The sequence below is a fragment of the Prionailurus bengalensis genome, chromosome E4 (genome assembly GCF_016509475.1).
Source record: "Prionailurus bengalensis isolate Pbe53 chromosome E4, Fcat_Pben_1.1_paternal_pri, whole genome shotgun sequence".
NCBI classification, from domain to species: Eukaryota; Metazoa; Chordata; class Mammalia; order Carnivora; family Felidae; genus Prionailurus; species Prionailurus bengalensis.
Genome location: NC_057360.1, coordinates 67,386,666 through 67,409,552, shown reverse-complemented (window position 1 = coordinate 67,409,552; position 22,887 = coordinate 67,386,666). Strand labels below are relative to the sequence as shown.

Below are 22,887 nucleotides of genomic sequence, written 5' to 3'. Positions count from 1 at the left end.
CATCGTGGGTCTGGGGGTCCTCAGCACTTCCAGAACAAAGCACGGCCGCTGGACTGGGGCTCAGGTGGAAACGGGTACAAGGGGCCGAGTTGGGGTCCCCCTGAAGGGGATGCTATGTGGGAGCCCCAGGTCCCGGGAACCTTCCCCCTCTCTCGGGTGGGGCAGGGTGCGAGAGGGTGTGAGCCGAGGAGGGGAGAACGAGGACATCCCAGGGAAGTCGGCTGGAAACCTACTTGACAGTGGGGGCCTCCTGGGGTCAGGGAGGTCCTCTGCCCTCTCTGGAATTTGGCTTCCAAGCTGCTGCTGCCGCTGCTGGTGCCTTTAAGAGGCAGGTTACAGCGGGGGAGGGGCGATTACTAGGGCCCGGAGGGCGGGCTTCCCGGGCTACCCGCTGGGCTCCACTCCCCTTCCCCGTCCCGGCTTCTGCGGGCTGACTTCCCCAGGGCAGGGGACACGCCGCTGACCCGGTGGCCCTCCGGCCCTCCTCCCCTGGGCCCTGTGGCCTGGTGGAAAAGTCTCGCCATCGGAGCCTCAGAGCCACCTGTCGGCCTGGAGTCCTCAGCTGTACGGTGGGGACCTCAGATGCGCTAGAGGCCTCCTGCCGTGGGGCCCGCACTCCGCGTCCCTCCCTGATCTATGAAGTGAGGGGATTACTTAGGGGATCCGGTCAGTGGGTCCCAGCTCTAAATTCCTCTAGGTGAGAGGGCGGCCTGTCCTCCAGGCTGGGCCGCAAACCCTGGGAACACAGGGGGACAGGACACTGCCTCACTTTACCGCGTGGGGTCCTCGGAGGTCCTCTAAGCAAACAATCTCGTGACCTCCGGAGGACACAGGCTGTCACACAGTAAGTCCCAGAGGGCACGGGGCTGCCGCCTGGCTCCCAGGGGGCGGGGGCGAGGACTCGACCCAGCCTGCCGGGGAACAGCTGTCACTCCCAACTTCTTGGCCATTCATACACCTGCTCCCCGCGGACTTTCTTCAGCCGGAGTCCCGAGGCCTAGTGTGTAACGTGGGTGGAAATCTGGGCACCTGGCTCCTCCTGGCACCAGGGCGGGGTTTGCGGGTGGGCCGGGGCCAGCCGGAAGTCTGCAGGACATGGGCGGGCAGAGGGCGGGTCTCAGCGGGGTGGAGAGGATCTGGAACAGGCTGACAGCTGGGTCACTATCTGTGTTGCCTTTTCGGGAGGAGCCCCTCCGGCTGGTACCCAGTCTTCAGGAAAGACGTGCTTCCTCTCCCTCCCCCTTGCGGGTGCCTGCACTGACTGGGTCGGTCAGTCGGGTCGGGGTCACGCCTCCCGGGGTGGTCTCCGTGGGGTGGAGAAGGGCTGTCTGCTACTCGTCTCCCCGTACATTTGCTCAAGCTCAGAGGGCTCAAGCCCAAAGCCAGCAGGTCCAGCTAAGTCTCTGTAGGTTTCAGAGGCTCTGTTTTCTCCAACATTCCACCACTTACAGGAGGCTCACATTCCATCCCGACTCCAGGGAACCCGATCTCTCCAGACGAAGTGTCTGGCTTTGGCCTTCATTCAAGGTGCCTGTGACACTAACTGCCCTCACAATGCGGCTCTTGTCATCTGCGTCAGACCTGGGTCCCCTACCCAGCCTCCTCCATAAGGAGGGCCGAGGGCCCGGGACAGTTCCGCAGGAAGAAGGCCCCAGCCTCTGGGAAGGCAGTACCTGCAGGAGTTGGGAGTCCCCTCCTCTGACCCAGAACCGCTCCCCCTACAGGTGGGCTCCTCACTGCCTTCAGCAGAGACCACAGGACAGAAAGCAGCGCTCCCTCCTCCTGAGACTTAACAGTTTGCAGCCCCAGGGAGCAAGATGATGCCTGGCCACCCAGCCCCACTCCCTTCCTACCCGCGTTCTCACCCCAAGCTTCTCCCCTCTCTCCTGAGCAAGTCCCAGGTCTCCCCCGGGGGGGACACAATGAACAAAAGCAAATATAGCCTCCTCGCCCTCTGACCTGGCCAGTCCCGGGGTGTCCGAGCCGCAGCCCCTGCAGGAGGGAGGGGAGCTGCCGGAGGGCTACCCCATCTGGAGCCTCCCGTTGTCTCCACGTCCTTTTCATCCTTCCTGGGGCCCAGAGGCCCCGCGCGCACCGGCCCGGGAAAGGTTAAATCGGTTGGGCAGTCCCCCTGCTCCCCACCCGCAACCCCCAGCAGAATCTAAACTGGGAAACTTGGTGGCGGGAACAAAGCGGGTGTTTGTTGGGTTTCCCTCCTGCCTGGGAGGCTGTTCTCGGACCACGGCATTCCTGGGTTGGCCCGAGTCAGCTCACAGCGGCTTCTCCCTGTGCTGCTGCAGCAGGAACCAAAGTCCTTCCACCGGCCGGGCCTCCGGACACCTCAGGGCTGCGGCTCCGCTGACACTGAAAGGAATTCGAGTGAAGAAAAGCCAGTTCTTGGGGTGCCTGGCTAAGTCGGTGGAACGTGGGACTCTCGACCTCAGGGTCCCGAGTTCAAGCCCCGTGTTGGGTGGAGATTACTTAAATAATTAAACAGAAAAAGCAAGCTAGTTCTTAAACAGAGAAAGGACTAGAACCAGGCATTAAACAAGCTCTTCCAAGACCGGTCAGTGAGTAAATGAGACCAGCATGCCTTCTGGGGCCCGAGAACAGCTGCTGGCGCGCAGACCGCCCTTCAGCTCACCCCTCACCCCGTCCTCTGGCCGCGGAGAGGAGCTCACAGGCAAGGAAGGTTACGGGCGGCACGTGGGGCGTGGTGAGAGCAGAGACGGAAGCAAGGGACGAAAGCAAAGGTGTTCAAAGGGGACAGACACCCCTGTGGGAACAGGACCACAGCCCCTCCAGCAAGGAGCAGAGCCCGGCTCACCTACCCGGGAGCGGGCACTTCCAGGGCCCAAGCTCACCCCGGGGACGGAAGAGCAGACACGGCAGTGTGGCATCAGTTTTTATTAGAAAACCCCATTTGGTCAGAGCTTCCCTGACCCAGAGCAGAGACCGGGCATGCCTTCGAGGGTCCCTCGGCCTTCACGTCGTCTTCCAGCCTCTTCTGGGTGGGCAGCACCACGCAGTCTCCTGAGCGTCCCTCCTGGACCCCTCGGAGTTCTCCCCGCCCGCCTGCCCGGCTCGACGGTGGGCACCCGAGGGCCTTTGAGGCTGGAGGCAAAGGAGGCGTCCCTGTTGGTGCGGCTTCAGGATGGAGGGGAGGCCCCGCCCTTCACTCTGCTCGAGAGCAGACAGGATCCAGGAGAGGGTGGCAGGGGCGAGGGGAGAAGAGACTGCATTCGAGATCCGCTGCGGCATCCGGAAAGCACCTGGGTCTCCTGGGGAGGGAGGGTCGTGGCCGCCCCACTCAGTTCTTCTTGGTCTTGGGAGTGTCGTATTTCCTCTTGCTGGAGTACCACAGCAGCAGGGGGATGCCGATGGACGGAAGCGTCATGACTCCAAAGGCTGCCCAGTCCAGCTGTGGAGGACAACACGGGCCTTGCTTACAAGTCTGGATCAGGGCACGGGAGGGCCGGGGAGGGGCGGGGTGGCGAATGACGAGACGAGACGGGGAGAGGCAGCAGTCCCGCCCAAACTTTCAGCAGAACCTTAGCGGAAAGGCTCGTCTGACCACAGGACCACCTGTCTTCCGAGCTGTGGAGCCCAAGGCCTCACCTGACCTGACCCAGACCGAAGAGAAGCTTCTCTCTTCCAGACAGTCTCAAGGGGTGACGCCCAGCCCTGCACGGACAGTCAAGCCCACACCTCCAGCCCCCTCTTCCGCTCCTCTCCCTTGCCTTCTGCCCTCCAGCCTTGCACGCCCGCTTGTCAGGCCTTCTTCTTTCCTCTGAGCTACTCCCCCTACACAAGATGCCTGCCCTTCTCTCCCTCCTCTGGCTGGTCGAACACCACCTCCCCCTGAAAGCCCTCCCCGACTCTGGAAGACTAGGCCAGATGCTCCGACACCCTGTCTGCGGTCTCGGTCTCAGCCCGTTTCTCCCGGGACTTGTTCTGAGTCCCCCACGGCCCTCTACCCCCTGGGAAGCGAGCGTGTGTCTCCATCACCTCCGTCTCCTGAAAGCAAAGCACAGAACTGAGCGCAGAATTAGGAACTTCACGATTATTCACTGAATAAATACACACGTGAATTTCCTCAGTTGGCCTGTCTCCAAAGAACGCTCTCTGAGACCAGACCACCACAGCGCTCCTTGGCCTGCCCAGTGCGCTGCAACTCTCTGAATCTAAGATACTCTTTTAAGCCTCAAAAGAGACCCAGGACTCCAAGAGGGGACTCCACTCGAGGCTGAGTAGAGAAAAAGGGCAGGCATGCGGCTCGGGCAATTGCGATCTCACTGCCGGCACCGCGGGAACATAGGACATTTGCTGGCTGGCTGCGTCAGACACCAAAAAACACAGGTATGATGAGAAGCCACGAACTACACAAATCTTCTAAGGGGACCAACAGCTCCCAGAGCCAGAGGGCGTCCCTGTCCCTGGGGAATGGTACGGGGACTCGGCAGAGCTTACAAAATGGGGGGAGAATCTTCGATCAAACTCCCGCTGAGCCAGGATGCCCCCCTGTCCAGGGGCGCTGGTGAAGCCAACCTGGAAGGAGAAAAGAAGGGCATCAGGGCAGATCCAGTTCTTCTCACGTGAGGGGGGCGCAGTCCCGCCCACCCCAATCCTCAGCGGAGAGACGCTCGGGGCGCGGAGGCTCAAGACAGCTTCAAGAAGACGCGGAAAAGCTTCCGGACTGGACAGAGTTGGAGGATTCTCAGGGTGTCGCAAAGAGGAGTAAATCAGGGGCCAGGAGACACCCGAGGGGCCTTTTCTAAACAGGGGCCAGCTGTGCAGCCGCGATCGGAGCCAGTCCTCCCTCCTCAGGCGTCTCCAGCTCGGAAAGAGAGGCCCACCAGCCCCCCGCAGGGCGAGGCGGGTGATGGAACGGCTTGCCCTTGGCAACCGCTCCCCCGTTCCTCAAGTGGAAATACGCTTCCATACTCACAAGTGACACGAGGCTCAAACGAAGTAACGAGAAGGACTCTGAAAAGCACGAGGCCCCACCCAAGGGCACGCTGGAAGGGGGGCTGGGGCTGCCCGCATTCCTGCCTGGAAAGCAGGCCGAGCCCTGCAAACAAGCTCGCCCTACAGGGGCAGCGAGCCTTTGATCTCGTGTCTTTTAACCTATCAAATACCAGGTAGAGGGGCGCCTGGGTGGCGCAGTCGGTTGAGCGTCCGACTTCAGCCAGGTCACGATCTCGCGGTCCGTGAGTTCGAGCCCCGCGTCAGGCTCTGGGCTGATGGCTCGGAGCCTGGAGCCTGTTTCCGATTCTGTGTCTCCCTCTCTCTGTGCCCCTCCCCCGTTCATGCTCTGTCTCTCTCTGTCCCAAAAATAAATAAAAACGTTAAAAAAAAAATTTTTTTTTCAAATACCAGGTAGAACCAGAGTCCCACAGTAGGTTCTGAAAACAGAAAGGACACAAGATGTGAGAGCTGAGCCATGGTTACAAGAGCCTGGTTCCACGTGGTTTATTAAAAAAATTCAAGGGGCGCCTGGGTGGCACAGTCGGTTAAGCGTCCGACTTCAGCCAGGTCACGATCTCGCGGTCCGGGAGTTCGAGCCCCGCGTCGGGCTCTGGGCTGATGGCTCAGAGCCTGGAGCCTGTTTCCGATTCTGTGTCTCCCTCTCTCTCTGCCCCTCCCCCGTTCATGCTCTGTCTCTCTCTGTCCCAAATAAACAAATAAACGTTGAAAAAAAAAAAAATTCAAAAAAGCGCAGCGAGGCTCAGAGAATCTTAGGTTTCATTCCACGGCTGACTCCGTGAAGTCTCCGTCCTACTGTGCACTCACCACGTAGCCTACGGGCCGCTTGTACGGTCTCGTCAGAGGCCTTCATAAATTCAAGGCCTGAGCATTCTGAGGACCAGGACAGTGTCCCAATCTTCTCGGTGTCCCCAGGTCTTAGCGCACCACCAGGGCACAATAAATGTCTGCTGACCTTTTCATCAACCCACCGAAGGAATGTTTACTACTGACTTCCTACTACATGGGAGAAACGGAGAGACATCCAAGACGAGGTCCGTGGCCCGCAAGGGGCCACTGGGTAAGCTGGGGGTGGGGATGGCTCGAGACCAACAAGTAAGAAGCACTGAGACGGCAGAGATCGGCGTTCCTTCCGGTGGCCCAGACTGCGCGAGCTACTGAAGTTTACACGCGGTCGGCGAACGTCTGCTCGAAGAGCGAGGAGGAAAAAAGCACGAGGCGTAAAAGCAGGAGACAGACACCAGGGCTGCGGCCCACGGCTGGGCCTGGGGAGGGTGGAAGCTGAAGCGGGGGACGGGGGACACTTCAAACAGAAAGAATGAGAGAGGGCAGGGAGGGCGGGGAGGAGCTTGGTCTCATTAGGGCGAAGGGTCTGTGGGCAGAACGTGCCAGAAGGAAAGCCGGAGGCAGAGAGCGTCTGGCTGCACCACCAGGGCGCATGCGGCAGGCATCTTCCAAGCAAGGGAAAGGGCCGGCAACGGCAGAGACCAGGAGTGATCTGCCGGTGCCCTGGGGCCCGGATGGGAAGGACGAGGACAACGATAAACTGGGCGTCAAATGACGTGTCCCAGGTTAAAGCCAAGCAGTAGGCGTGGAGCGGAGGGAAGGCTACGGGGCTCCCCTCCCACCATTTCAACCGCTCTATTCTGGATCTTTATAACTTGAAACACATTCCTTCCTAAGGACAACATGCCCAGCTTCTGGTCCTTCTTCTTTTTTTCTTTTTTTTCTTTTTTAATGAACTTATTTTTCAGAGAGAGAGAGAGGCAGAGTGCAAGCAGGGGAGGGGCAGAGAGAGAGGGAGACACAGAATCCCGAGCAGGCTCCAGGCTCTGAGCCGTCAGCACAGAGCCCGACGCGGGGCTCAAACCCATGAACCGTGAGATCATGAGGACGCTCAACCGACTGAGCCACCCAGGCGCCCCAGCTTCTGGTCCTTCTTACCTTCCTCGGAATTTAGTGAGGAAACGCCCTGGAGGTTTCCTGCAAGAGTTTTCAAAGGGAAGCAGACCTAGGCCGCATCAGCTAAGGTCCGGGCCACTCACCACGACAGGCCCGTCCTCCTGGGCCAGGTAAGTAACGGTGGCCGAGGTGAAGTTGAAGTAGCCGGCCTTGAGAGGACGCAGGACCACCGTGTGGGAGACGTTGCTAGCGCTGGGCGGACAGTTAAGGAAGGAAGAAAAGGAGGCTGGTGTCGTAACATCCTTTCCGCCTGCGGACTAAATGCACCCTTCACAAAGGGAGCGGCCGACCCACGGCGATTTCCGCCCGCAATACCCCGCGATGACGCTCACGCAGACCTCTTCCTAAGCCCGAAACGTGTGGGGTCATACGGGTCCCTGGCACACTCAACGTCCAGCTTCTTCACGAGTACCCAGCACAGAGGTTTCTGAAGGAACATGTACTACGGATGGGACACCAGCCACTCTCACAGAAACCGCCAGTGACTACCCGAAGGAAGGCTGAAAGCACAGAGTAAGAACAAGAAAACCCCAAGGAGAACACTCACCCTGACCAGAAAATCTAAGCGTCCACGCCTTCCCTTATTGTATGTCACAGGGCCTCATAACCCAAACTTTAGGAAGCTCCTTTCTCAAGTCCACACTAACTCACACTCAGTTTCCTCTCGTCCCATCCTATCCAGGGAGGTGATGGACAAATGGCCACACACAGCCAGACAGACCGTTTGAAGGGACCTCACCGCGGCAATGTGTTCGTGTCATCCCCAACACCCACAGCCCCCACCCCTGCCCCCAGCCTCTGTCACCCGGCGCCAAGAGGATACGGGGCGATCCGGTCCCATTTGACATTGAGCATTCCGGAGACAATGCCAAAGTCCTCCGGAGGGAAGGAGTCGTCGGATAACTCCACATCTAATGCAGCGCTGTAAGTGGAGGGACCAAAGTGGTTAGTATGTAACAGATACAAAGTTAATCAATGATTAGGGTGCTTGGCTGGCTCAGTTGGTAGAGCCTGAGACTCCTGATCTTAGGGTTGTGAGTTCGAACCTCCATGTTGGGTGGAGAGATTACTTAAAAACAAAACCTTAAAGGCAAAGCATAAGAGACTCTTAAATACTGAGAATACACTGAGGATTGATGGGGGGGTGGGGGGAGGGGAAAGTGGGTAATGGGCACTGAGGAGGGCACCTGTGGGGATGAGCACCGGGTGTTGTATGGAAACCAATCTGACAATAAATTTCATATTAAAAAAAAAAAAACACCGTAAAAAAAAAAAAAAGGAGCAATCAGGGGTGCCTGGGTGGCTCAGTTGGTTAAGCGTCTGACTCTTGGTTTCGGCTCAGGTCAGGATCTCACAGTGGGTGGCATGGAGCCCTTGTGTCTGCACTGACAGCAGGGAGCCTGCTTGGGATTCTCTCTCCGCCTCTTGCTGTCCCTCCCCTGCTCGCGCTCCGTCTCTCTCTCAAAATGAATTAAAACAAACATAAAAAACAAAATCTTTAACCAAAAAAGTGATCAGCAATTAAATCTGCCTGCTTGTCCTAAAATATCAGAAATACAGAAGACAGATGGGAATCACACCGAAACTTGGCTTCGTCGCACTAAAGAATCTCGGTCAAGGACTGGATTCTATGGCTAAGAAGCACCAAATATCCGGGAAGGCACAGGCCTAACTTCATTCTTGCCCCAACTGCCGTGTGTCTGTGTGTATGTACACAGGGAAGAAGGCTAAGGCTCGTGAGGAAGAAAAAACCACAGCGAATAAAGTTAAAGAAAGGGAGCAACGTGCTGAACCCTGAACGCCCCCAAGGTAGCAAAGGATCACGTGGGTTCGTTCTGCCTTCGCATCTTCCTCTCCTGGTTTGACCCTAGTTCTTGCTCCTCCCCACTCAGAAATTCTCCCGACTCAACAAAGTGGCCGATGGCCCCGGTACCTCACGTGAAAGCGGGTCCAGAACATCCGCTCGCTGTGCCGGTCTCTGGTCCCAGCCGTGAAACCTGAGAACCCCGAGAAGTCCCCCCATGCGCCCCGGGCCGCCTCACCTCGAGCCAACATTGTAGATGTTGTACTGTAAGGTCAGGTCTCGCCCCTCCACGGCGTATCTGTTCAGCAGCGATTTGGAGGCCAGCAGCCGGGCTCCTTCCTCCGCCCGACTGACCGCAAGCAGAGCCAACAGCACGGCCGCCAGCAGCCTCATCTGCGGAGAGAAACGCCGAGCGGGGCGGGCGACCCACGCACGTAAGGGCGCCACGATCTTCCCGGCAGAGGTCCCTCGGCAAGTCCAGCTCGCCAGGGCCGCAGCCCCTTCCCCATCAGCCACCAGCGCGGACCCCGCCGCCAGGCTGCCTGTCCGCCCCGGAGACCCCGCCGCCCCCTCCTCCGCCCGGCCCCACGGGTTTCCGCGCACGCTCGAGGGGTTCTCCCTACACCCCTCCCCGGGGCCCCGCTCCTCCTGGCCCACATCCCTTTCGGGGTCCCTCCGACCCGGCCCGGCCCGCTCGGTGCGCCCCCTGTCGCCAGGAAGCCACGTCTCCCGCCGGCGCGCCTCTCCCGCGCCCGCGGTGACCGAGCGCCCGGCCGCCGCCACCCACGCCTCCGCGCCCCCCAGGGCTCGGCGCTCACCGTGCGCACCCCACGGGCCTCTCGGGGGGCCACCAAGACCGGAAGAGAGAGTCAGCAGCCCGGAGGCCGGAAGTGAGCTCAGCCGAAAACGGCGGTGTTCCGCGCGATGCCCCCTGGGAATTGTAGTTCGCGGCCAGGCCCCGCCCCCGGCTCTGCGGCGCCCGCGCGCGCCCGGAACGCGAGCCGGGCTGCGGTACCTCCAGGGGCCGCGGCGGCCAGTGCCCTGCGGACCCCGCAGTGCTGGAGGCGGGGTCGGCGCACCGGCGAGCTAGGATCCAGGGGAAAGCTCTTTCTCTCGGGGCTACCGTCATCCTTTCTACTTCCAGGCGACAAACGAGGTCCTGCATCCAGGAAGTCGCCAAGCCCCGAGCTTCGAGGTGCCAGAACAGCAATCCTTTCTTCGCCGGCGCCACCGCGACCGCTTCGGCTCGTGCGCCTTACTGTTCGCTGTGTCCTTGCGGTGGCCGCCCTGTCTCGGGTCTCTCCCTGCACTTTTCCATCAGCTGCCAGACAGACGCCCCCAAACAGCGTTCGGGACAAGGCAGCCTGTGGGGTTCTGCGGTCGTGAATTCGGTGTCTGCCGCTCACGGGCTACGTAACCTGGAGGCAGGCGTCATTTCTGTAAAGCCTTGGTTCTCAGATCTGTAAAATGAGATAATTCCAGCACTCTCCAAATGCTGGAGGTCCAATAAGATTATGTATCTGAGCACGTTTTCTAGCACAAGTATGTGCTTAGTAAATGGTAACTGTCAACATTACTATTATTCTGTATCTCCACGGCAGCATTTCTTCATTCAGCATGCATTTATTGAGCCCCAGATTCGTGCCTGCACTGTTCTAGGTACCGAGGATACAGTGACAAACAGGACTGAGACTTCTACTTTCTGGGACTTAACACTCTTGTGGAATAATACACATTTCCTGTGTTTGTTTTAGCCTCCCCTCCACTTCCACCTCCCACACTAGAGCTCCTTGAGGACAGGTTTCTGTTTTCCACTGCTTAGCGGGATGCCTGAGCACAGTGGGGACTCCAGGAATGAATGACAACTTCTCTACACACACCCTCCAATCTGCTCTTTGTTGTTGTTGTTTCACTTTTATTTCATGATCATAAACTTCACTCTGCAATCCAGCTAGTCGGGGTGGGGGGTGGGCAAGGAAAACCCGGGACCCCGGAACTGCAGGGGGAGCACAAAGATTATATATGCAAGCAGATGGGGGCAGAGGAGTGCTCTCCAGAGCTACACAAGGAATGTTCCTGTAGTTAAGACCAAATACAAGTCAAATGTATTCGATTTGTCCACAGTCAGCACTGGTCATCTTCTTGCGGCTCCTGGACCCAAAGCACTCATGGCTTCCACGACGTTCATGCCCTCGGTCACATTGCCAAACACGATGTGCTTGCCGTCCAACCACTTGGACTTGGCGGTGCGGATGAAAGACGGAACCGTTCGTGTTGGGTCCGGCATGTGCCACGGACAGGATGCCAGGACCTGTGTGCTTCGGGATGAAATTCTCATCATCAGATTTCTCCCCATAGATGGACTGGCCGCCAGTGCCATTATGGCGTGTGACGTCACCACCCTGGCACATAGATCCCAGAATAATCCTGTGACAGCAGGAAGCTTTGAAACCAAATCCCTTCTCCGTGGTGCTCAGAGCATGAAAGTTCTCTGCTGTTTTGGGAAATTTGTCTGCAAACAGCTCAAAGGAGACACGGCCCAAGGGCTCGCCGTCCATGGCGATGTTGAAGAACAAGGTGGCGTTGACCATAGCCGGGGGGCATGGGCGGTTCCCGGGTGGTGTTGTCTGTAAGGCCAATCCGCTCTTGTCTTATCCATATCCAACCTATGGGTCAGGGCCATGTTCCAGTCCCCGCCCCCCCACCCCCCTCACCCTCCCATTCCCCCCCCTCCTCCCTAGAAGCCTCCCTTGACTTTGCCAGACTACACTGCTTTTTCACAGTACCCCAGTTTAATGTTTCCCCCCAATTGTTTCTGGCCCGCAAAAGCTGCCTTAGTCGTAGGTGCTATTTCTCCGGGGTACACTTATCCAAACGTCCTGCGGCGATCCCGAGCACAAAGGAGGTGCCGATTGCTGATTGCGGGAATTCTTATTCCTTCCCAGAGCATTTCTCCAGGATTGGAGTCATGGGAAGTGTGGGTGCTTTTGTTTCTCAGACTCAGCTGCACACAGGAGGAGTATATCTTCCCCATGCGCAGTCTAGATACCCTGCCGAAGAGCCGCTCTGGGTTCAGAAGAGAAAAGGCTCCATGTTTATGTGGCCCCTTCGGCCTCTGCCCCCCCAGCTGAGCCACTGGGTCCTTCACCGATACACCGGGCACTCATTTACTGAGCACCTGTCATACGTCAGTCAAGCACTGTGACGGCCATGGTGGGAAGTACAGAGTTAGGGCCTGGTGTCTGCCCCCAAAGAGGTTGGAACCTAGCTATGGGGTGAAATATACCCAAGGCTGGAATGAGACGGCAAATTCAATGTCAAGCACCCAAACGAGAGAATAAACAAACAAAACAACAAATCAGCGGCTTCCCATTGTCCGTGGAATGAAATTCCCTGGTCTGACAGTCAAGACCTTTCACTGTCGCCACTACCCACCACCCTCTCTTCTTTAGCCACACAGACCGCTCTCACTTGTCCACTTTCTCACTTTCAGGCTTTTGATCAGTGCAAGTTTTTGCCCCCCCCCCAAAATCACTTTTATTGACCACTTACGATCACCAGCCCTATGCGAGTTTCTGGGTGAACAAACACGTATAAGACACAAGGCACACTTGATGTGGAAGAGTTTGAAACTGCAGGGGGTTGGCGGGGAGGAGGACAGGTTCGTGGCGCTGCCCTCGGTGCTCTGAAGGAGGTTAGCGTGGGACTTCCCGGTCCTTGGTTTGTCTTTTCATTCTCTTCACTGTGTCTTTTTTTTGGGGGGGGGGTATTTTTGAGAGAGAGAGTAGCGGGGAGGGCGGGGAGGGGGAGAGAGAGAGGGAGACACAGAGTCCGAAGCAGGCTCCAGGCTCCCAGCTGTCAGCACAGAGCCTGACACGGGGCTCGAACCCATGAACCGTGAGATCATGACCTGACCTGAGGTCGGACGCTTAACCGACCGAGCCACCCAGGTGCCCCTCACTGCGTCTTTTTGATGAATACGTTGCTTTGTTTTAATTCTAATATTCTCTGAAAAGGCAGTTGACTCTGCCTCAGAAATCCCGCCTCTTGGTGCTTTGGGCTGTGGACATTTGAGAAGGAAATAGACACCCGACTTGTGACAGAATAGGATACTCCCATCCACTGGTTACCACAGGGACCTACGTCCAGTGACTCTGCTTCGCAACCCCCTTGGAATTGCACACCCCATGTCCTCTCTTTCTCTAGGACCAGAGAAAACCTGGGAAATTGTGTGAACGGACCATTTCACCCCCCGGGACCCTGGCACATCCCACTGTGGATGGAAAGTCTCAAGACAAGGTGTGGGTTGGTGAAGACACATCGTCTCTGTCTACTTCTCCCCATTAGAATCTATTCTGACTAGAAGACTCTGGCAATCAGTTGCTGAGGGAAACGTTTCTGTTGAAAGACTTCCGGAAGAATACAGTTGCTGCCTGCCCTCCTCGAAGGAAGACCAAACCAACGTAGAGCCTTGTTAGACGTGCAGGGACCCGGGTGCCCAGAACGGAGAGGCTTGCCGAGCCCACGTGAGGCTGCCTAGGTGTCTCCTCTGTGTCACGGGTTTCACGCTCTGTTTCCCGATGTGCAAGACAGAGCCCAAGCTGCCCACCGAGCTCTCTTTTGGGATCTGTAACAAGAGGGCGACCAAGGTAGTGTGTGGCGAAGCGGAGGAGGAAGTGGCAAGCTGCTTTTTGGCTGGTGGCCAGGCAGGTGTCCAGCAATAGAGCCTTGCTGCCCAACCCGGGAGCTCATAAACGGGCGGGAGGGGCCTTCTGTGAGCGAGCCATGCCAGTTTTCAAGAAGCATCCAGAATCACAGCTATGACTGTAATTCTGCCACATTTCTCTTTTTCCGGGTTCATTTTTTATTGCGGTAAATATATCTCCAACATGGAACCTGCCGTTTTTAACCACTTAAAGTGTACGGTTCACTGGCGTTAAACACATTCACGTCGTTATGTGACCACATCACCATCCGTCTCCGGAAATTTGTCAACGTCTCGAACTGAAATCTGTACCCATTTAACAATAATGCCCATTCCTGTCTCCCGCCACCCCCTGGCAACCATCACTGCTTTCTGTTTCCATGAATCCGACTACTCTACGTACCCCATCTAAATGGAATCGTGCGCGATAAATTCATATTTTTGATGTTTATTTATTTTGAGAGAGAGAGACAGAGTGTGAGCAGGGGGAGGTGCAGAGAGAGGAGACACAGAATCCGAAGCAGGCTCCAGGCTCTGAGCTGTCAGCACAGAGTCCGACGTGGGGCTCGAACTCATGAGCCATGAGATCATGCCCTGAGCCCAGGTCAACCGACTGAACCACCCAGGTGCCCCAATAAACTCATTTTTAGTTTACGTAAGTAATACGTGTTTATATTCTCATAGAAAAAAAATCAAATTCTGAAATAACGAATATAAATGTCAGGATAAATGCTGAGATGTCCAAGAAATGTTAACTACCTTATTTTTCTGTAATCAAACCTAGTTTCTACTTCCAGTCCCTTTTTCTACACAGTAGCAGGCCCTTAATCTCTGTTAGTGTAGGGGCTCCCCAGCCATTGTCTCCAGAGGCGTCTCTAATTTTCTAGAGGTCTCCTGTTGTGCCAGAGGCACGGTGCTTGGGTATCAATACTTTTCCTCCTTGGCATCCACTAAGACATTCGATGCTCTCTCAGGCTGTGGGTTCCTAGAAGCATAGCCACACCCCTAGCAAGGCCACACCCTCAGTCTTAGCCAGAGGCTCCTCCCTCCCCCCATAGTGCCCCTCCCCCTTTCCCTCCCTCTACTTTCCCGCCTCTGGAGCCACAGGGGACTTGGCTGGGCTCTGCGAGGCCAATCACTTCTTCCTAGCTACTCAACGTCAGTTCTTGGTTCTGCAAGCCAGGTTGGCACTGGGTGAGCAGAAATCCTGAAGGGTGTCTTAGACCCCCTCTCTGAGCACACCCCAGTGCCGGCCAAGAACAAGAACATTGTCTTCCATAACCACAGTAACATTATCACGCCCACGAAGTTTGACACTGACATAATATACTATTTTCTGATGCGGAGTCCGTAATCAGTTTTCTCCAAAATGCCCTGTATGACTTTCGGAAGAATCTAGGATCCTACGAACACCAAGGGGCCCTTCTAAGTCCTTGGATCCCTTGGAAGTCTCAGATGCACCTGGCCACCGAAGTTTTGGGTGGACTATTTTCTGCCTCTTGTTAAAGTTCTCTCCAGCAAAGGCGGAGTCCAGGGTGGATTCCAGAGTCTACACGAGCCGCGTCTTGATGCCCTTTGAGGTTCTATCCTATTTTCAGGTTTCGACCGCGGTCTCCCTCCCTAAGGCCAGTCCTCCTCCTGCTCACCGTGGTGGGGGTTGGGGAGTGAGGCCTGCAGCCCCCTCCGGCTGAGAAGTGAAGTAGGGGTCTGTGTGTGTGCAAGGGTGCTGTCTCAGCACCTCACAGGAGCCCTCCCAGGACCCCCAGGGGCCCGGACCCCACCCTCCCATTGCCATGACAACCACTTCTGTGAGGACACGAACACTAAAGAATTGGGGGGGGGGGGCGGACACGCCAGAGCCTCATCACATCAGTGATCGCAGAACTTTATGATCATGAAGAAAAAAGAACACGTGTCCTTATCTCCCAACCCCAAAGTAAGGGGCAGGCTGGGGCAGAGGCAGGAGCCAGGACGGCTGATCCTGGCAGTCCTGCCTGGTGTGAGCTACTCCCTCTTTTTTGTAAAAAAAAAAAAAGTGGGGGGCAGAGAGAGAGAGAGAGAGAGAGAATCCCATTCAGGCTCTGAGCCGTCGGCACAGAGCCAGACTCAGGGCTCAAACTCACGAACTGTGAGATCACGACCTTAGCGGAAACCAAGAGGTGGACGCTTAACCGACTGAGCCCCCCAGGCGCCCCGAGAGCTTCGGCCTCCTAACTGGCTTCTCCTTCTCTCCTCAGGAGGCCAGAGAAGCTTGGGGAGCTGCAGGGGCAGAAGATCCCTCCTTAAGCACCTTTGATGTATCCTTGACATCCATCTACAACCTCACAGATGATGTGGGCTACCAAGGGAGCCAGGAGCTGACCAGCGTGAGTACCGCACCCCGGGCCCCCCTCCCCTGGGGTCCCGCACCCCGGGCCCCGCTACCACACGGGCCATTTACCTCACTGACCTCCTCTAGGCGGTCTTGCGGCAACCTCCCATATCTTCTCGACACCCTTCCAATTCACATCTTTACTAAACGCGGCTCAGATTTACTCCTTCCAGAACGAAACACCAACACTGAGAGTAACTGCAGCTTCTACTTACTGAGAACTTACCGCTGCCTCCCTATCAGGTAGATATTATTATTATACCTATTTTTCAGACGAGGAAACTGAGGCAAAGTCAAGTTAAGTGACCCTCCCAAGATCGGATAAACAGGAGGCAGAGACGCTAGCGTCTGAGCTGTGTGTCTGAGCCGAGGTATCACACAGAACCGCCTCCGCCGCTGGCGGCCAACATTTACGTGCCGCGCAACGCACTCGGTATAGGAACTTAGCTCTTGGTTTCTTTGAGAGAGGCTTTAAATGCTAGCTCTGTTTCTGTTAGCAGTGACTGACACAATACATCGCTCATATTTAAATGCTAATTTTTAAGAGAGAGAGTGGGGAGAGGGGCAGAGACGGAGAGAATCCCAAGCAGGCTGTCAGCGCAGAGCCCACGTGGGGCTTGATCTCACTAACCCTGAGACCATGACCTGAGCCGCAATCAAGAGTGGGACACTTCACCGACCGAACCACCCAGGCGCCCCAAGCTGCTCACATTGAAAGTGCACCGTTTGGTGTGCGGACGTGTACGTACCCGTGAAACCATCGCCACAATCAAGATAATAGACGTATCCGTCCCCCCCCACCCCACCCAAGTGTGAGCAGCCAGGGGGTCCAGAGCAGAGTCCTTAGACGGCTGGTATCTGCCTTCCATAGTGGGTCTGTATGTAACGAAGGCACCTGCCCTGGGACCCTTGGAAAGAGGCCAGCTGTCCACCGCGCGCTGGGATAAGCCTGCGGTGAGGCCCGGGAGCGTCCACCGGGGGGCAGGCTTCCGCCGACGCCCGCGGCCCGGGCTCGCCTCTGACCTCAGGGCTTCTCTGCCTCCCTTCCCCCCTCAGACACGAAGCCCCGTATGTAACGGGACCGGTCAGTGGAGAGCGCGCTTCATCCCCTGCTCTCGGATTCCCCAAGGAGGAAGACCCCGGCCTCCCTCGGTCCAAGAGGCGGAAGCGCAGCAAGGTCGCCACCGTCCGGCCGAGGAGGGACAAGGCGAAGGACGAGGACGCGGACGAGGAGGACGAGGACGCCGAGAACGAGGGGCCGCCCCGGGCCGCGCGGTCCCCGAGGGTGCGGCGGAAGCGCCACCCGTCCTCGCGGACGCGCCCGCGGCGGCAGGAGCACCCGGGCAGCTCGGAAAGCAGCCCGAGCACGCTCACGTCCAAGACCAAGTCGTCCCGCTGGAGCCTGGCCGGCTTCCGCCGGTACCTGTGCAGCTGCTGCGACCGGCGGCGGCGGTAGGGGGCGGGCTCCGAGGCCGAGGCGGCGGGGGAGGCCGGGGGCGCGGGCGAGCCCCCCAGGGAGGGCTCGGCCCCGGCCCCGCCAGCGAGCACCGCACGCAAGAGGCTCCCGGGAGCGCGCCCAGGGACCAGGAGGACGGACAGGATCATCCGGCTCCCATGTAAATAAAGCAGAGTTTATTTTGGGGCCCGGAAGGCCCTAGCCTGATGATTACAGGTTTGTCTCTAGATGGACTGCATGATGGATGGACGGACGGACGGACGGATGGACGGATTCGGAAGAACGCGCATCCTCTTTCTTCCTCCCCACCTCCCCCCCCCCCCCAAATCCCCGTGTCTCTGAACACTTTCTCACCCTTTCCAGCTCCGTCTGAATTTCTGTCTCTAATGCAGAGGCCTCGGGAGGGGTGACGAGGCTTTTGAAACCCTGGAAGGACTGGAGCTCCAAGCAGGAGGACAGCAAGGGGCCGGAGGCCTGAGGGGACTGACCTGGAGTCCTCTCGCTACAGGGTTTCCCCTCCAGAGTTCTGCTTTTCTTCTAGCGACTCTCAGCTCAAAGCAACGCTTTGGGCTTCGCATTTCGCAAACAAGACTACCTTAACGACAGCCGTCCGCTAAACAAGCCTGGCCTCTCAGGCTTCCCTTCCTTGCCCGAGTAACAGGAGAGGGGCCTGGCCCTCCAGAGCCCCCCACCTTGCCCCTGCCCGGCAGGCTGAGGGCCCAGAGGGCATGTCTGCGGTGGGGGAGACACAGCCGGCCTCGGTTAGGTTCCCTAGAAGCGGAGGCCGTGAGGAAGCAGGACGGGGCAGAAAGAGGGCCGAGCAGGGCAATGGCCTTCTCAGTCTTCCTCCCCGCCCGCCGGGGTCTAGGGAGCCGTGGCGCGAGAGTCAGCCCACAAGATTGGCAGCACTTTTGAGGCATATCAGCACTGCGGGCTGCCCGAGGTTGGGGGGGGGGGGTGTACCTTTCCCAGCAAGGCAGCTCTGGGTTGATGCAGGGTCACTGGCTGCGAGCTGTGAGCAGGCAGCCCCGAAGGAGCCCGGAGTGGGTGCTGGCCGGCCGCGGGATCTGCCCGGGGACCAGACAGCGACCTCTAGCAATCACTGAGCTCTGTGGTATTTCCCGGTACAGATTTACCTTCAGTAAATGCCGCACGCGTGCATTACAGCAAAGTGCATTATGGCGAAGTGCATAAAATAAAAACACAAAGGAGAAAGGACGGCCCTCCGTCCAGAAAAACTGCAACCAACCAACCAACGAACAAGTCGGAAACCGGCGCTCAAACCAGAGCCATCACTGCTGCAGCGGGACCGGCAATCGAGGTGTAATTACGGATGAAAATTTGAGGAGAAACAGGAAATTTGCATAGTTTCAGAGTCTCTTCCTCACAATAGCTATTTTTTTATTTTTTATTTAAAAAAGTTTGAATATTTATTTTTGTGAGAGACAGAGACAGAATGCGAGGGGGTTAGGGGCAGAGAGAGAGGGAGACGCAGAATCCAAAGCAGGCTCCAGGCTCCCAGCTGTCAGCGCAGAGCCAGACGTGGGGCTCGAACCCACAAACCGTAAGATCATGACCTGAACTGAAGTCGTACGCTCAACCAACTGAGCCACCCAGGCACCCCTGCCTCACGATGTTTATTAATTACATGGGTAAAATAGTAACTTTACAGAGGGAAACCCAGCGGGAACCACACCCTTTCAATTAAGTTGTCAAGGCTACCGAGACCAACAGTAAGAAGCTCCGACATCACGCAACCTGCCGTGATGTGCAGAGAAGGCCCGTGGCTTTTGTGGCAGGCTCATCAGAATGCGTAACCATCCGGGCACAAGAAACTTCCCACAAACCCAGACTGAGGGACCCTGTCTAAAATAATTGACCAGTAGGGGCGCCTGGAGGCTCAGTCCCTTAAGCGTCTCACTGAAGCTCAGGTCATGATCTCACAGTTCGTGGGTTCGAGCCCCGCGTTGGGCTCTGTGCTGACAGCTCAGAGCCTGGAGCCTGCTTCGGATTCTGTGTCTCCCTCTCTCTCTGCCCCTCCCTTGCTCTCTCTCTTTCAAAATAAATAAACATAAAAGAAAAACACATTCACGTTGTTGTACGACTACCACCCTCCGTCTCCAGAACCCTTCATCCCGCAAAACTGAAACTCTGTCCCCATCAAACGCTAACTCTCCGTTCCCCTCCTCCCAACCCTGGTGATCACCACCTACTTTCTGTCTCTGTGATTTTGACCACGCTAAGTATCTCATGTAATCATATAGTATTTGTCTTTGTTGTGACTGGCTTATTTCACTTAGTATGATGTCCTCAGGGTCCATCAGTGTTATAGCACCTTTTCAAAGCTGAGTAATATCCCACTGTGCGTCTATACCGCAGGCTGCTTATCTGTCCGTCCATCAGTGGGCGGCTGGGTTGCTTCCATGTTTTAGGTCCTGTGAGTAATGATGCTATGAACATGGGTCTACAGGTATCTCCGAAACACCCTGCTTTCAGTCCTTTGAGTCTGTACCCACCCGTGGAATTGCTAAATCAGGTGATAACTCTATTTTTCATTTTTTGAGAAACTGCCACCAACCACACTGTTTTCCACAGACGCTCTCCCATTTCACATCTTCACCAATAGTACACAGTTCCAATTTCTTCACATCTTCACCAACACTTGTTTTCTGGTTTTTTTTTTCCTAATAGTAGCCATTATAATTGGTGTGAGGAAAATCTCGCTGCACGTTCTTTTTTTATTTTTATTTTTATTTTTTTACTTTTTATTTTTTACAATTTACATCCAAACTAGTTAGCCTACAGCGAAACAATGATTTCAGGAGTAGATTCCTTAGTGCCCCTCCCCCATTTAGCCCCTCCCCCCTCCCACCACCCCTCCCGTAACCCACAGTTTGTTCTCCATATTTAAGAGTCTCTTCTGTTTTGTCCCCCTCCCTGTTTTTATATTATTTTTGTTTCCCTTCCCTTATGTTCCTCTGTTTTGGCTCTTAAAGTCCTCCTATGAGTGAAGTCATAGGATTTTTGTCTTTCTCTGACTAATTTCACTTAGCTAATTTCACTAATAATACCCTCCAGTTCCATCCACGTAGCTGCAAATGGCAAGATTTCATTCTTTTTGATTGCTGAGTGATACTCCATTGAATATATGTACCACATCTCCTTTATCCATTCATCCATCGATGGACATTTGGGCTCTTTCCATCCTTTGGCTATTGTCGATAGCGCTGCTGTAAACATGGGTGTGCGTGTGTCCCTTCGAAACAGCCCACCTGTATCCCGTGGTAGTGTAATTGCTGGGTCGTAAGGTAGTTCTGTTTTTAGTCTTTTGAGGAACCTCCATAGTGTTTTCCAGAGTGGCTGCACCAGCTTGCATTCCCATGAACGTTCTTTTTTTATTCAGATTTTATTTTAAAGCCCTCTCTGCACCTACCGCGGGGCTCGAACTCACAATCTCGAGATCAAGAGTCACATGTTCCGCCCACCCAGCCAGCCAGGTATCCCTCACTGTAATTTCGATATATATTAACCCCTTATCAGGTATATCATTTATTGTTTATTTTTTTATTTCATTAATTTTTGCTCTACTCTTGATTTTTCTACCCTTCTCCATTCTTTGGGTATATTTTGCTATTCTTTTTTTTTTTTTTTAACTTCTTCAGATGGCTACTTAACTCATTGCTTTTCAATTTTTCTTCTTTTCTAATGTATATATTTAAGGCTATGAACTTCCTTCTACATACAGCTTTAACTGCATTCCATCAGTGTTGATAGGTAGCTCTTTGTTATAGTTTGGTTTTAAAATATTTTATAAATTTAAAATGTTGTCTCTCTGTTTTAATCTGAGAGGGAGAGCGAGTGTGCTGTGCATGCGCAAGTTGGGGAGGGGCAGAGAGAGAGAGAGAGAGAGAGAGAATCCTAAGCACAGCCCAACACGGGGCTGGAACTCACCAACCCTCAGGTCATGACCTGAGCTGAAGTCGGATGCTTAATCAACTGAGCCACCCAGGTGTCCCATGTATCTTATTTTTTGTTAAGATTTTATTTTTAGGTAATCTCTACACCCAATGCAGGGCTCAAATTCACAACCCTGAGATCAGGAGTCACATGCTCCACTGACTGAGCCAGCCTGGCACCCCCCAAAAAATCTCTATCTTAGAATTAATGATATATGTTGGTCCCTATGGCTATTGTCTCCCTGCCTAGCCTCCCAATTACAGACAGAGGGGTATTCAAATCTATGACTGAGCGCTTTTCTGATGCTCTTTGTAGCGTTCTCAATTTTTTTTTCTTTTTATATATTGAGGGCAGGTCATTAGATGCATAAATACTTAGGATTAGTCTGTTTTCCCAGTGAATGTTACCTTTTATCATTATGAATGAACCCCCTCCCTTTACCTCTTAGTGTTTCTTTCGGCCTGAAATTCTGTCTGATCTATTATTAGTACAGTACTCTCGTTTTCTTCTGGCTTGCGTTTGTAGTTTATCTTTTCCCAGACTTTTACTTTCAATCTGTTTTTCTTATGTTCTATAAATGTCTTGTGGTCACCCCCAGCCCCTCCCGCAGGGAATTCGGAATGTTTTGCTTAAAAGGGAGTGATTAAAACCAGCCCCTTGCCATGACTCTCTGGGACACCAGCTTCTCCTGGAGTCTTCGCCCTACCCCTCCTCCCCGACTGCTCTGCAGGCAGGGATGTGGTCCAGGCGGCGGGGAGGCCGATCGTCCCCACGGGGCAGCTGGCCTGGGAGTCACCAGCACGGCCCCTGGGAGGCTGCTCCCGGCATGGTTGCTTGCTCACTGTGGGAGTGGGGAGTCTACAGATGAGCAATCTCTGGGCACCAGGGTGCTTGCTGCTACTGGGTGTCATGACCCCTGGGTCCTCTCCACGGACAGCAAGGACACAGGCGTGTGTGCTAACTCACACACATCTACAAAATACTTTTAGTTGGATCTGTATTAAGCTGAACATGGGTTCGTGTTCTAATCCGTGACCACATGAATCATTCTGGCCTCACTCCCCCGCTCATCTGCCCACTCCCCACCCCAACAGAGAGAAACCGCACCCCCCTGGCCGTCCCCCACTTGCTTAAATTGTCAATTGTAGCAGACGTGCCCGGTGGTCTCGGAACTGTTAACAGTACATCTGTGGGACGCAATCAACAAGAACGCGGCGCTATGTTTCTTCTGCCTTTAGTTGTAAAGATCCCGCTAGTTTCCGAGTTACTTGTGTCAGCATCTACCCCCGTCCTGCAAGTGAAGTGATTTCATACATTCAAAATGTAGTTACAGTCTCTGGTTACGTTCCTCATCCCGTCCTGGGGTCCCCTGACCTCCGAGATGACGCGCGGTTTTCAGTTTGCCTGCACGAAAGGTTCGCTCTGCCCTAAGTGTCACCCGTCCACCATTACAGTGCCACACAGCATCGGTTCACACCCCGAAACGCCTCCTGTAACTTCTTGACCGCGTGTCTTCTCTCTTGCCTTGGTTTGGAGTCGTCGCCTTCGTTTCGTTTTGTCCTTCCGGTCACTTGGCAGTTGTTACACGGTTTTTCATTTTGGTGGCTTAGAAAACATTGGTCCTTGACTTAGCGGCAGCTACCACG

The 22,887-nt window shown here is 55.4% G+C and overlaps 2 protein-coding genes and 1 pseudogene across 2 annotated transcripts; 1 reads left to right on the top strand and 2 right to left on the bottom strand.

Annotated features, from left to right (window-relative positions):
- Positions 1–2,892: 2,892 nt before the first annotated feature.
- SSR2 (signal sequence receptor subunit 2) lies at positions 2,893–9,666 on the bottom strand. The gene is made up of 6 exons (XM_043568211.1): positions 9,571–9,666; positions 8,991–9,145; positions 7,772–7,870; positions 7,032–7,140; positions 4,471–4,548; positions 2,893–3,421 (listed from the first exon to the last, which is right to left on the bottom strand). The coding sequence occupies exons 2-6, from the start codon at positions 9,143–9,145 to the stop codon at positions 3,311–3,313; spliced, it is 552 nt and encodes a 183-aa protein (XP_043424146.1). The 5' UTR covers positions 9,571–9,666; the 3' UTR covers positions 2,893–3,310.
- A 915-nt stretch (positions 9,667–10,581) lies between these two features.
- LOC122476034 lies at positions 10,582–11,343 on the bottom strand (annotated as a pseudogene).
- Positions 11,344–15,316: 3,973 nt separating this feature from the next.
- LOC122476592 (translation initiation factor IF-2-like) lies at positions 15,317–17,494 on the top strand. Its single transcript, XM_043569471.1, has 3 exons — positions 15,317–15,393; positions 15,695–15,823; positions 16,885–17,494. The coding sequence occupies exons 1-3, from the start codon at positions 15,346–15,348 to the stop codon at positions 17,446–17,448; spliced, it is 741 nt and encodes a 246-aa protein (XP_043425406.1). The 5' UTR covers positions 15,317–15,345; the 3' UTR covers positions 17,449–17,494.
- The last annotated feature ends 5,393 nt before the right edge of the window (positions 17,495–22,887 follow it).